General features: G+C 38.8%; 1 protein-coding gene across 2 annotated transcripts in view; it reads left to right on the top strand.

Annotated features, from left to right (window-relative positions):
- Positions 1-12,880, top strand: part of CDK14 (cyclin dependent kinase 14) — a 311,217-nt gene that overhangs the window by 237,680 nt on the left and 60,657 nt on the right. For both annotated transcript variants that reach the window (XM_042888949.1, XM_042888948.1), the window contains exon 14: positions 3,317-3,463. In XM_042888949.1, the coding sequence (XP_042744883.1) occupies positions 3,317-3,432 (116 nt within the window). In that variant the 3' untranslated portion in view covers positions 3,433-3,463. The remainder of the gene's footprint in view (positions 1-3,316; positions 3,464-12,880) is intronic.

The following is a 12,880-nucleotide window of genomic DNA, read 5'->3' as shown; positions in this document are numbered from 1 at the left end:
GCCTGGGTTGAAAAGGACCACAATGATCATCTAGTTTCAACCCCCCTGCTATGTGCAGGGTTGCCAGCCACCAGACCAGGCTGCCCAGAGCCACATCCAGCCTGGCCTTGAATGCCTCCAGGGATGGGGCATCCACAATCTCCCTGGGAAACCTGTTCCAATGTGTTGCTATTTTCAAACATGCATCCAGTACCAAAAGATCTAAATCCAGAACTTCAAGGTAAAATCTTGGATATGTAACAGTGGTGCATGTGCTTAATTATAGCTAACATAGAAGCTTGTGAAAATTGAGTTTACTTTCTGAATATTAACCCTCAATAGATTTTTGTTATTTCAGTATCAATAAGAAAACTCTTCCAAAAGTTTTATTTCTCCACTCTCAGTATGTGTAATATGTGTATATCTCAACATGTGTTGAGCTAGTTCTGTGACTGGCATTCTAAGTGCCCTACTCCTGACTCTGCCCTGAAGAGCTCTCTCTCATTTGTAGAACCGGAACAACACTAATTTTTGTACGCATAGGTTATGTCACAGATCTTCTCTTTGCTCTGCAAAAAAAATTCCCAGCTCCCCCCTCTGCCATGAAAACCCCCTGCCTACTCCATTCAGTTTTCTGACTGTGGCCCTTCACAAGCTGAAAATTCAAGATGCAGAGTAAATTAAGAGTACCATTGAAAGTCTGCCTTTGCTGAAATTGAGGCAAAGAGATTCATTTCTTCAGAACTAATGAAACATCAAGAATGCCAGTTCATTTATCCTTCTTCCTCTAAATGGAAAACAAAAATCACTCCTCACTGGTGACATCTCAATCCTTCTGACTGCGTGATTTAGTCTAGCCAGGATTTTGAATTCTGAATTCTGCAGTAGTACTTTTTTGTTAATATGGACTTATTACCCACTTGCCACTTAGTTTATCAGTCAGTGGTTAAATCCAGTTCTATCAGTGAAGTAAATGCCTACACATTATCACTCTGCAGCAGGCTGCCAACAGAGACAGTCTTGTCCTAGTCATTAACAAGCACAATGTATGCAGAACACCAGAGGGGAATTAAAACCACAAAAAATACCTCAGGGTGGTATTTTTAATATGAGAATTTAATTTGTAATTTCACAGATTAAGAATTTTGGCTGCATTAATCCTTTTATCAGCTCACAGCAGGTTATTTGCAGAAGCATAACCATAAGGCGATATTCATTGGCAGAAACACGTCTTTGCATAACGTTAAACATCAGGAGCAGTGAAACCTTTTGAAGGGGGGAGAATAAAGATGAAAAATCATTATATTTTAAAGTAAGGTTCTTCTAAATGCCTCCAGTAAAATTTTGAGTTACAGAAAGACTATTTCTGTGCCTAGTAGATAATCATTATGAAGCATAAATCCAGATGCAAGAAAGGACAATCCCAGTATCAAATACTACAATCATTTCTATTTAATATGACTTGGATATACTTGTAAACATATTTACAAAACAAAGAAGTGATATACTTTGGAGAGTTTGGAAAATGTTTTCTGTATAGAGAAATCGCCGCTTTTTGTGATTCTGGTTCTCTGGGTTAATGTTTTACATTGAGAAAGACTTGCTATTCATAGCTAATTAAATGGAGGCATGAGCGCCCTGAGAATCTGCAGAAGGATGTGCATGATAGTATCCATCACAGAATGTTGTCTACTTCCAATACTGAATTGCAAAGTTGGGGATTTAGGACCAAAACCAATGAAAGACGCACAGGTGAAGCAGAAGAGACAAAAGAAGTCAGTTGTATGATTTTCCATCTGAAAATATTGTTTCTTCAGAACCACAGTATTTCACAAAAGTACAGTGCCTTGGACTAAAAAAAATGTAAAAAAAAAAAGTTCCTCTGTCTTTTTGAGGTTTAATACTAGTTATTTATCTTCTGGATAATATTTTACAGGATAACATTTTAATCTTGTGCTTTATTTTAAACGTGCTTGCAAAATTTATTTCAAATTTCATTCCCAAAAGGGTTGATTTGGGGTTTCAAGTCATGGCACAATTTCAGTTGGGAGTTAGGTTTTCAGACAGGAGCTGTCTGTCATCTAATCACATTCAGTTTTAAAAATGTTACATTAAAATGTGAGACTTTTGCAATTCAGCTAAAAAATTCTTGTCTGAGATTGCATACAGTTTATGAAGCAACACAGTTCTCATTCATCTCAGACATGAGCAGTAATCTATAAATTAACCCCTGTTATGTACATATTGTATATGTTTACTTACTCTTTTCTATTGAAAAAAAGTAATTTTAGTCCTCCCCCTTTCCTGCTTTCATATCTGAAAGCTCATATTGATTTATTTGCATAGAATATGTCATTTGTAATGTATGCTACTGAGGAAAGCAGCATATCAAATACAAGTTGAGATGTCAAAGGTACAGCAGGAAGATCTCCTGCTTAAAAAATATCCTCATCTTTTAAATGCATGAAATACAGCTGTGTAGTCTTTAGTGCAAACAAACAAACAAAAAGGTAACTGTTATGGCCCTGATTACTTCTTTTAACAAACAGTCCATTAACATTTCCTCATGCAGCAGTGCACTGGCAGCTATCCAACGGTATTTTCGTATGCACATTTGTTCTCAGAAGGTACCAAAAATCAGTCATTTTTCCCCAGCAGTTTGAGGTATCCCAAGTAAAAGTGAGTTTTCACATCATCACTGTGTGAGTCCTTAACCATTTGCAGTCTGACCCTGTGATTAATGTCGTGTCTGCTGCTAATTAGTTGCCTGGTGTTACGTGGAAATCCTCAAGGTTTTTCAAACTCATGCAGAAAGGATTTGCCTTATGTGAAGGCTTTCTGAATTTCTGGCATATTTTTAACAAATCTAATTATCTTTAACAGTTAGTAAAACGAAGTCTAATGAAATAGCTCACTTCTACTGGCTTGCAGAGATTTTGAAGGTGGTATATGTGATGTCAAATTATTACAAAAATTTGCTGGTTTTTTTCATCTTCATAATTAACCTTAAGCATTGTCAGGAAAATTTGAAGTTGAAAACATGAATTATAAGCATTGCAAGGAGAAGTAAGCAAGCATATACACGCTGTGGAAATGGTTGCATTCTTTTTTTAAAGGCATATGTAACAGAAAATGTTGGCATCAGACAGCTTCCATCATAGCGCTTGCCATTCCTCTCCATTCACAGTTTTTACAGTGCTTACTTACATAATTGGGTGGTATACATAAAAGCCATATTTATTTATTCAGTGTTGTGTTTGGCATAGATATTAACCAATTATTTTATATTACTGCTTTTCAGAGAAAAATCAAACTGAACTGACATTCTGTTTTGCAGTGTCTTCTATTTTTACTGTACCGAATGTAAGATTGCAAGCAGAGACCGGAGAAAGCATGAGAGTCTTTGGAAGAAACAATAGTTATGGCAAAGGTGTATCAAACAGCAAACACTGAAGAATACACGAGTTCATAATAGATAATGCAGGTAAGATGGTTATTGGAAAGTATGTCTTTGAAAATACAATTTATTTTAGATTTTGGTAGACCAATGAAACTGAACTGTATGTTTCTTAAATTGCACGTGTTCAAGCAGATAATCTGTTTCTGCAGTATACATCTGTCAATATGATGAGTGTAAATTCTTGGCCTTGTGGGTAGGATCAGTGTGACTGACAGGTTGAAAACATCGCAGAACTCAGTGCCAGCAGATTAAACATTGAATTGCCTTTAATTTGGATTGAGGTATTCCCCCTGGTAAGATGGGGAGAGATAAAATAGCTCTTACCAATTCTCTTGCTAAAATCTGGGGCAAGGACAAAGGAATGGTTCCTTTAGTAGGTCTGGTAAACTTGATAGCAGAAGGGTGTTCTTGATGGAGACAGAAGTGTTGACGTTAATAAATTTGATTAGTATCTCTGGAATCTGCTAGAACTTTTTTTTTGGCTTTGTTCTTTGTTTTTGTTCTTGGACAGCTTTGATACCCATTGGGGATTTGATACTCGATCTTTTTAATCACAGTTGTTCGGTGATGGAACAGCATGTAATTTGGCTCCAGATATTCCAATAGTAGAACAGAACAGAGAAGGGTAGGTATGTAGAGAGGCTGCTTACTGACTTGAAGTAAGAGAGCGATTGCTGTGTAACTCTTCTGCTGCTTTTGTACCTATTCAAAGGTATAGACTGATATTTATGTGGCATATATTCGTTATCTGCAAATAGCTTCTGCTATTTCTGCTTGTTACAGTATCAGATGTTACTTTTCCTAATGAATTACCTTCATTGTTTTACTGTTGGTATTCACATGCAATTATTTGTTTTTTTATTCTGTAATGTTATGAAGGCTGTTTGCCTGGCAGACAGCAATGGCTGAATACTGAGAAGTGATTCCGGTCTTGACAGCGTGCCCCAATTTTGCACGTTCTCTTTGCCAGCAAACCATTTAAGATTTTCTAATGTCAGAAATGAGGCTGCCTCAGAGCAGTCTGTTTACATCTTTATTGACAAGCTAATCCCTACTTTTTCCTAGGGGTGTGTCCCTGCAGACATTTCTTCAACCTTGTCTGCTCTAGCATGACATATCATCCATCTAAAGTAAACTTCAAATGTGCCCACATGTGCTAAAGATCCTTTGTGTGGAAGCTAATGTACAGAATCTTATTCCTAATGCACAAAATCTTCTTTCTGTTGCCTCCAAACAAATGAGTTTTCATTTATACAAAATGCATGATTAAAAATGTTATCTGTAAGCAGAGAGAGCCATGTGTACCTTTGATATACATTGCTGTACTGTTGTGGCTATTTAACCACAGCTTTAATACAAAATAGTGCCTTTCATTGTATTAAAGCTGGGGGCACTTAACAAATGTTAAGTAGTGGTTTGTAATTACTGATTACAGTTTTCCATCACTGCTTGGGACTGCATTGTGGTAGATGTGTACAGTGAAATAAAAAGTCAGTTCTTGACTGTAAAAAACTGAAAGAGTGTACAGTACAAAGTAAAAGTCTTACATGGGCTTGAACTCATTCAGATGAAACTAGAATATCAGGGGAGGCAGAAGAAATATGGACATGGAACCTGGACGTTGGTGGGGAGCTGTTAGGATGAGCAGAAACCTCTAAAGGAATAAGACTAGCAAGCAAGAGGAAAGATCAGTCTGTGTGGAGAGAGTAACATGTTAGGATAAATCAGACTGAAGTCTTGATAATGTGAAAGGGAGGCCTGGTGGAGCCTTAGTCTGAATAGCAGGTGGCTGTGACTTTAAGTAGAAGAGTAGTAACTGACAAGTGGAATGTTCAATCAGTAAAGAGAGCAGAGAAATGAATGAAGTAGGAGTTGAGCCAGTTATTCTAGCAGAGGAGCAGAGTTGTAGTAAATGTATAGTAGCTGGTAGGATATTTAGTGTGAGATATTCAGTTAAAGTCAGCATTCATAAGGCTCAGTGAAACAAGAAGATGCATGAAAAGTGAAAAGATGACAGTAGCTCCCCAGGGCCATGAAGTAAGTGAGGTGAGGATGGAGGCAAACAGAATGAACTGTCTCAGCAAGAGTGCTGGATAACTTAATACCCAGTAGAGTTAAAGGAAAATTAAAAAATGCCAATTATGCAAGGAAATAGATCAAATTATAAAAAAACAGAGGAAACCAAATACTTGTAGCCCACCTCTTGGACAAGACGAGTACATGCATGTTTTTATTCATCTTCTTGAGTGGACTTTGCATATAGATAGCTGGTAAGGAATTAATGGAAGAGGTGGAATTTATTTAATCTCATGTTGGCATCTAAGCTAACCGCTAGAGTATCCTTTCAGATACAGAGAAAGAAGTACTTCGAGAGCTTGGTTCTTCTCCTGCCAGAGCTGACGTTTAAATAGATCCAACTGATTGCACTCTTGAGGCAACTATTCCTTACCATGTGGTGTAAAAAGGAGCCTTTTTTTGGAAGCATATCTGTGTGCCTCAGTATCCAACTATGAGACTGCTGGTGAGCGTGGAAACACAGTAGAGTGTGTGCAGTGGCCTTGTCAAAGGGACAAGATCTCTGTTCCTGCCTGTTTGCGGAGATCTGAATTTTGGAGTATGAACAATTTATTTTATTTTTTTAGTTCCCACCCAAAATAGCAGCTATGTATTTCCACTGAAAATGTGTTGAAGCATTCCAGTATTCATCAGGAAGCTGTAGAAGAGAAATATTTGTAGGCAGTTATCACTGAATCTTCTGAAGTGTAGGTGGGGAGAGCGGTTCTGGATTTTGTGTATTTATTTATTAGAACACATGCAAAAAAAAAAAAAAAAAAATTACACAAACAACAAACAATGAAGAAAAACAAAAAAAACAAGGGACCATTTTCAATCAATGCCAAAACCACATTGGTGCAGAAGTAAATTCTAGTTTTGTGTTTGTTATGTCTCTTCTTTTCATACAAGTGTTCCTCATTTTCTTTGTCAGGGTAGAATAGGGGATAGAATAGAGAGCTCCAACAAACAAACCATGCCAAATCTTGCTGTGATAATTTAAGAAGTTATCATCTCCTGCTGAGCTCTCCATATGCTTGCGAGAAGCTGCTGCCCTAACAGTACACCCACTGAATTAAATCCACCTTTCCTTAGGTTTTAGAGAGCAAAGATGGTGGGCTTTGCCCAGGAGAGGCTGAGGCGTGAGCAAACATCAGCATCTGCCAACTTTGGAAGCAGCAATTTCTGGCAGATCGGTGAGGGAGAGGAGCTAAAGGCAGCAACTTTGTAAATGGCTCTGTCATCGTGTGTTAGAGCTCATCTGCAGTCCTCAGAAATAGCTTCAAAGAAGATGAAGAAACTGGTGCATCCCAGAGAATTTCTGTTGTTTAAAATATTGCAGTGCTTCAGTTGCCCGCCTGCAGTAAAAAAAAATGCCTAAAATAGCGATGACCTGAGACATGTTTCTGAAAAGTAATGCGTGTCAGACATGTACAGGTAATAGGGTTTTTGTGGACTAAATTGTCATTGTCATGGACTCCAGAAGAGAGACAACACATGAATTCCGTGACCATGGGGAAAGAGCTGGCATTTGAAGTTACTGCGGTCAATTTTCAGACTGGTTCCTGTTGGAGAAAATTAGTAACTATGTAATAATGAGCTCTATTTTACACAAAAGAGTCTGTCAGCAGTGAATTAGACGGGGCATTTCAGAGAGAGAGGGAAGAAATCTTTTGACCATATCCAAGTTTCTTCAAAGCTTTTTGGTAACACCAAAGATTTTTACATTTTTATATTTTTATTTTGTGCCTGAAGGTTTTCCGCCTTTTTTTTTTTCTTTTTTTTTTTTTTTTTTTCCCCAGTGATCAGAAAGCATCTCTGTGGAAACATTCCCCATCTCTACATATACTACTGAGATATACTGTATATAACGTTCAGCTATCTGTACATGTATTGTTTTATCAATACATGAGAGTGGACCATAAGAACCTCTAGAGCTGCTTTTTCTTTTCGTTGGTGGAATACATGGCTAGAGAGTGTTCCTTTCTGGAGCAGGATGAGTCAAATTGTAATTGGAAAGACAAGGCATTACCTGGTACCAGATAGCAGGCAGTGTTTTCTCGTGGTGATTTATAATCCCTGGTTCTCATTGGCTGACCAGACACATGAGATGTGCTCCTGACCTATTGTGTGCCTCCCAGAGCCACAGGGACAGCTTCATTCAGGATGGTAACACCATATGCTTTTAAAGTATTTAACCTGTATTACCATAATGAAATCCCCTGGCTTTCAAAATCACTTTGACAATTCACTGGAGCAAAACAAAAAGTGGTCTTTATTTGTATTGCTTCACCACACGCACATGCATCCGAGCAATCCTGAATTTCAATTGCAGGATGCTGAATTCTTTCTTCCTCATACATTTAAGCTGGCAACTGACACAAGCCCAGCCAATGGAAGGGACGATGTTGTCATTTGGGTCAGCTCAGCCGTGTAAAACAAAATAAAGCTGAATAGGTGACAGTTACCAGTGTAATGGCAAAAAGGGCTGCTTACTGAAGAGCTTGTTTGATTTGGTTGCTTTTGACTAGCAGCGTTCCAAAGCCCAGAATTGTTACGTAAAATTACCTTTTTCTACTTGCTAGCTGGGGAGGGGACTATTTCAGCCCTATCCAAATAATTTCATTTTTTATTTTTGGCCCTTTTTAAACTTCATTGTTGCTTTTGCAAATTGTGTATGAGTGCTTCTTTAGCACTGCTGTGTGGAAACACAGTTGTTGCCTGCTTTGCACTAGTCAAGCTGCAGGAAAGCTGTAGTCCAGCAGTGTATGTGTCCGCAGTCAGTACCGAAAAGTCATTCTAATTCACTGTTTCCCCATGTTTACTCTGTCCTGGGTATCCCAGCATTGCTGAATCACCATGGAACACTGCATACTGTGCTTCTGAGTCTTCGTCTGTCCAGCTTCAGGGGATAAAACCCTGTAATTACTGTGGAGGAAGGTCTGCATGAAAGAGAAATCCCGGGAAGTTACTGTGTGTCAGCCACATTTTGTCACTGTAAAAAGCTGAAAGTAGACAGTAATGTTTTAGAGCAGCTAGATTTAGAAATTCTGTGCCTGGCTTGGGAGCTAAAAGCTGAGTCCTAGAAGCATAGCAGTCAACAGTCTCATTTTTAAATGCACTGTTTTCTTAATAGATCCAAGTAGATGTATACAGTCATTGTGCTGCTGCAGCTGAAAAAGATGGAGTGCTAAGTACTGAAGATGGGAGGTTTAAATTTCTCTTGCATCTTTTAGTACTAGACAGCGTCTATACATGAATGCTGAGGGTCAGTTTAATTATTTAACTAATACTGGATTTACATAAATTGACTTTCATGAAAGGGCTAATAAGATGCGGTTGTGGTGGGCAGCTGAAAGTAATTTGGGTTTGAGTCCAGTAATGATAGTACTAAACAGAGCTGAAATTGTAGCATCAATTTTAAAAAATGTTAAATTAGTGTTAAGCTGTGAAAGATCCAGAATCCAAGACATATTTTGGCTGTTTAATACTTTTCATGCCATTATTTTCATATGTTAACAGCATAATGGTTTTATGAGACTGTTCCAGCTGTGCTTTACTTAATATCAAAGAATAAAATCACCACACTGATAGAATATGCCCTAAATTTAACACACAAGGGAGAAACTCCAGGCATTGGGTTACATTTTCCTCTTGGTATCTAAGAATTTATTATCTCATTCTTATTAGTGTAAAATAAGAGTTATAGACTGAATTTTGCCCTTTATTCAGCCATAAAGAAAATCCCATTGTCGTCAGTAAAATCTGCTCAGATGGTGAAAAGAACTGAGGAAATTGCTGGCCCATGCAAGGCCCCTGTCATACAAACCCCCATCTCCCTTAAGCACATGTGAGGCTGGAAGATGGAGCAGGTGCCCACACAGAAGTCCTCCAGGAACCTGTGGTGTGCCACAGGGAAGGGTGACCCACCATCCCATCATGCAGCTGGTGGGACCTGGAAATAGGTGTGATGTCCTGTGTCAGTACTGTGTCAGTACTGGGTCATACAGCTTCCATTGGCTATGGCAATGTAAATACACTTTCATAATCTGGGGAAGCAAGCAAAAATTCATTCTCTTCTTGACAAAAAAATCCGTTCTGAGTGTGGGTATTCTACTGCATAGCATTGGGGAAAGTGAATCAGTGAAGTCTTTCTGCAATCCCACTCAGCCATCTGAGCACTGGGGCCTGGAGCTTTCCTATACGCAGGATATAACAGTATCAGCACGTGTGCCTGAAGTTCCTGAACCAGAAGCACCACTTAACAGTATAAGTGATGAATATGGGTTGTGGTGATGGAATGGTCAGGGAGCTCTGAAAGTGTCTGGGGGAAACATTTGTTTGAGAGGATTGGCCTCCATCTGGCATCACCTAATGAGCAAAAGAGCTTTGTTCGTGAGTGTCCTGAGCCATGTGGGAAGAGAGTAAAAGGGATTTGAGGAGAGGGAAGGCTGATGCATGGAAATAAGTGAGCATGAACAGGATTTCCAGAAATGTAGGTAGTATTCTGGACGGGGAGTTAGTCTGGAAGTTTCTTTGGGGCTGAAGGAAGGTGAAGAAAAAGGAAGCAGAACAGAGAGAAGCAGCACCATTTCTATTGTTACCAACTGCATTTGGTGGGACAAGAATTTCCAACCTCCATAGCCAGAAGAGGTTGATCCTGGTTCAGTACAAAAAAGACAGGGATCTCTTGGAAAGAGTCCAGCGGAGGGCCACGAAGATGGTGAAGGGCCTGAGCATCTCTCCTATGAGGAAAGGCTGAGTGAACTGGGTCTGTTCAGCCTTGAGAAAAGAAGACTGAGAGGGGACCTGATCCAGGTCTATAAGTATCTAAGGTGTGGGGGGCAGAATGGTGAGGCTGGACTCTTTTCAGTGGTGAAGGGTGACAGGACAAGGGGAAACGGCCAGAAACTGCAGCATAGGAAGTTCCTCACGAATGTGCATAAGAACTTCTTTACAGTGAGGTGACGGAGCACTGGAACAGGCTGCCCAGGGAGGTGGTGGAGTCTCCTTCTCTGGAGATGTTCCAGACCTGCCTGGATGCCTACCTGTGCGACCTGCTGTAGGGAACCTGCTTTGGCAGGGGGGTTGGACTCGATGATCTCTGGAGGTCCCTTCCAACCCCTACAATTCTGTGATTCTGTGATTCTATGTTATTCTGCATGAAATTATTAGCTACTTACTGATATGATCTATTTAAGTCATGGAGTTTCATAACCATATCAGCTACAGAGCTGGCAGAAGAAAAAGGTACATTACTGCTATTAGAGATGTACTTTTGTTGAGGGAGAATACCATATTTTCTTGTTCCATAGCATAGTCTGGAGCCTATTTTTAGTTCTTTTCTAAGGCACAATAACTTGCCTTCAGCACTGTGAAGATTCACTTTTGAAATAATTTTTATGTAGAGGTTTTAATTTAACAATTGCTAAAGCTGTAGGAAAGATATCAGTGATATTTGCATGAATGCATGTGCTCAGTTGCAGTGCTGTTCATCTGTCTTCTGCTTTGTTTAGGACACAGAAAGTGGAACCTCTATGCCAGAAGAACACTGTATTGTATTATTAATATTAGGATAGCAAATGATTCCTACTAGACAGGCTTTGTGGTCCACTGATGCTTTAAGAAGTGTTTAGGCATGAAAGGCAGTTTGAGTTGAAGTGGGCTGATAGCCTGGGATGACGTTTGAATACACAGAGGACAATGTATAAATGACAATGACTGGGAGGGAGGCAAAAGCAGTTCTGAGCTATCCCTATTCTCCCATGGACAGTCACCTCTCCTCCGGGATTATTTCATCACGTGACTCCTCAGTTAGGCTTTGTCTAAGAGGAAAAGTGGAACCACTGAAGGGGAGAAACTGAGGTTTCCAGACAAAGCAGAGGCTTCCAGTGCTGACACATGATCTGTAACCCAGAGAGACAGCACAGCTAATGAGAGGCATTGCCTCTGAGGCACAATTTGCAGCATTCAAAAGTAACAAAACATATTACTTTCAGCAGTCAAAAAAAAAAAAAGCAACTAAAAAACAAAAAAACAAACCCTAATTTTTATATTTTACGTGAAGAGAGAGCTTTATGTATATTGAGTGTGTAGTTTATGTTGCCTGATTCTCTATGAAACAAAGAAATCAAACCAACCAGTGCAAAATATGTGCACTGAATACTCCTAGGTGTGGGAAGAACCTGGCTTAAAAAAGCAGCAGTAGTTTAAAACTCCACTAATAAAAATAAATGAATCTATTCTGCCTCATCACTGGGGATGAGGGAGGTGTTCCTCATGTTTCTATTATTAAATCAATATAACAAATCAATGGGAAAAAAAAAAAATCTAAAATCTCCAATAGAAATATGATATGGAAGAATATGTCTGAAACTGTATCTTCCAATATTTAAAGAAGCAGAGACAAAATTGGCTATTTCTGTTACTTTGTGACACTATTATAAATAACGTTGTTTTGGAACATATGTGTGTTTTGAATTAGGAATTATGAGTGATCATTTTCTGTCATTAATACCTTGCCATTAGTTCTGTACAGACATTTCTATAACTCTCTTGAAGTTAATGTTTGCTAGTTAGTCCTTACTAACTGTGCACTGTACATTCCCACATGGACACTGTAGAATACTATGGCAGCACATGATGTCACAGTATTAGCCTTTTTGTTCAAAGGCTGTTGTTTGAAATTTATATTACACATTTGCTTTTAGTATCTGTCAACTTCACTTTGCATATTGCTCATCTACTGAAATCTGGGTATTTTTTGGTCTGCCTGCTAAGTTTGATTAAGAATAAAACGAGCTATATGTAGGCAAAGAAAGTCTACGCAATTAAATCTATCCTTGTGTTCTTGAAGGCTTCAACAGAGAGTTATCTGTCACATCATAAAAAGAACAAAATCAAAACAAGTTAGTCATTATTGTGACTCTGCTTGGTTTCAGCCCAGAAAGTCTCAGCTAAACTATGTAGATACTGTATTTGTTGTTTCATGTGTCTGTGTGCAGACACTTGTAAACACAGAGGTGTAAATGTTGTCAGCATTTAAATTAGGTTAGAAATGCTATTTATGGCTTACATCAACAACAAAAAATATTCATAATCATCCCTAGGTGAAGACACTCATTTAACAAGCTTACAGCTCCTAATTAATTCTGTAAGGAATGCCATTTGGAAGAGCAGAATTATGAGGTTTGCATATTGATGGTGGCAGTGAAAATATATCTGTTTTCTATTTATATGGAAAATTAACTTGTGTTCCTCATAAAATGGCACATCTCGGAGGTACTGCTCTCAAAATGATTTCAGGCTAGAAAGAAATCAGTAATTACAGCACCAGGCATTCAGTTCTGCCCTAATTTTCCCCCCAGTTTTTCAGTGTTTCAGCTGCCT

Source organism: Lagopus leucura, unplaced genomic scaffold (genome assembly GCF_019238085.1).
Source record: "Lagopus leucura isolate 7727_CA_CO unplaced genomic scaffold, USGS_WTPT01 Super-Scaffold_100157, whole genome shotgun sequence".
Taxonomy (NCBI): Eukaryota; Metazoa; Chordata; class Aves; order Galliformes; family Phasianidae; genus Lagopus; species Lagopus leucura.
Note: the sequence above shows the minus strand (reverse complement) of the source record. Positions and strands in the feature narration are given on the sequence as shown.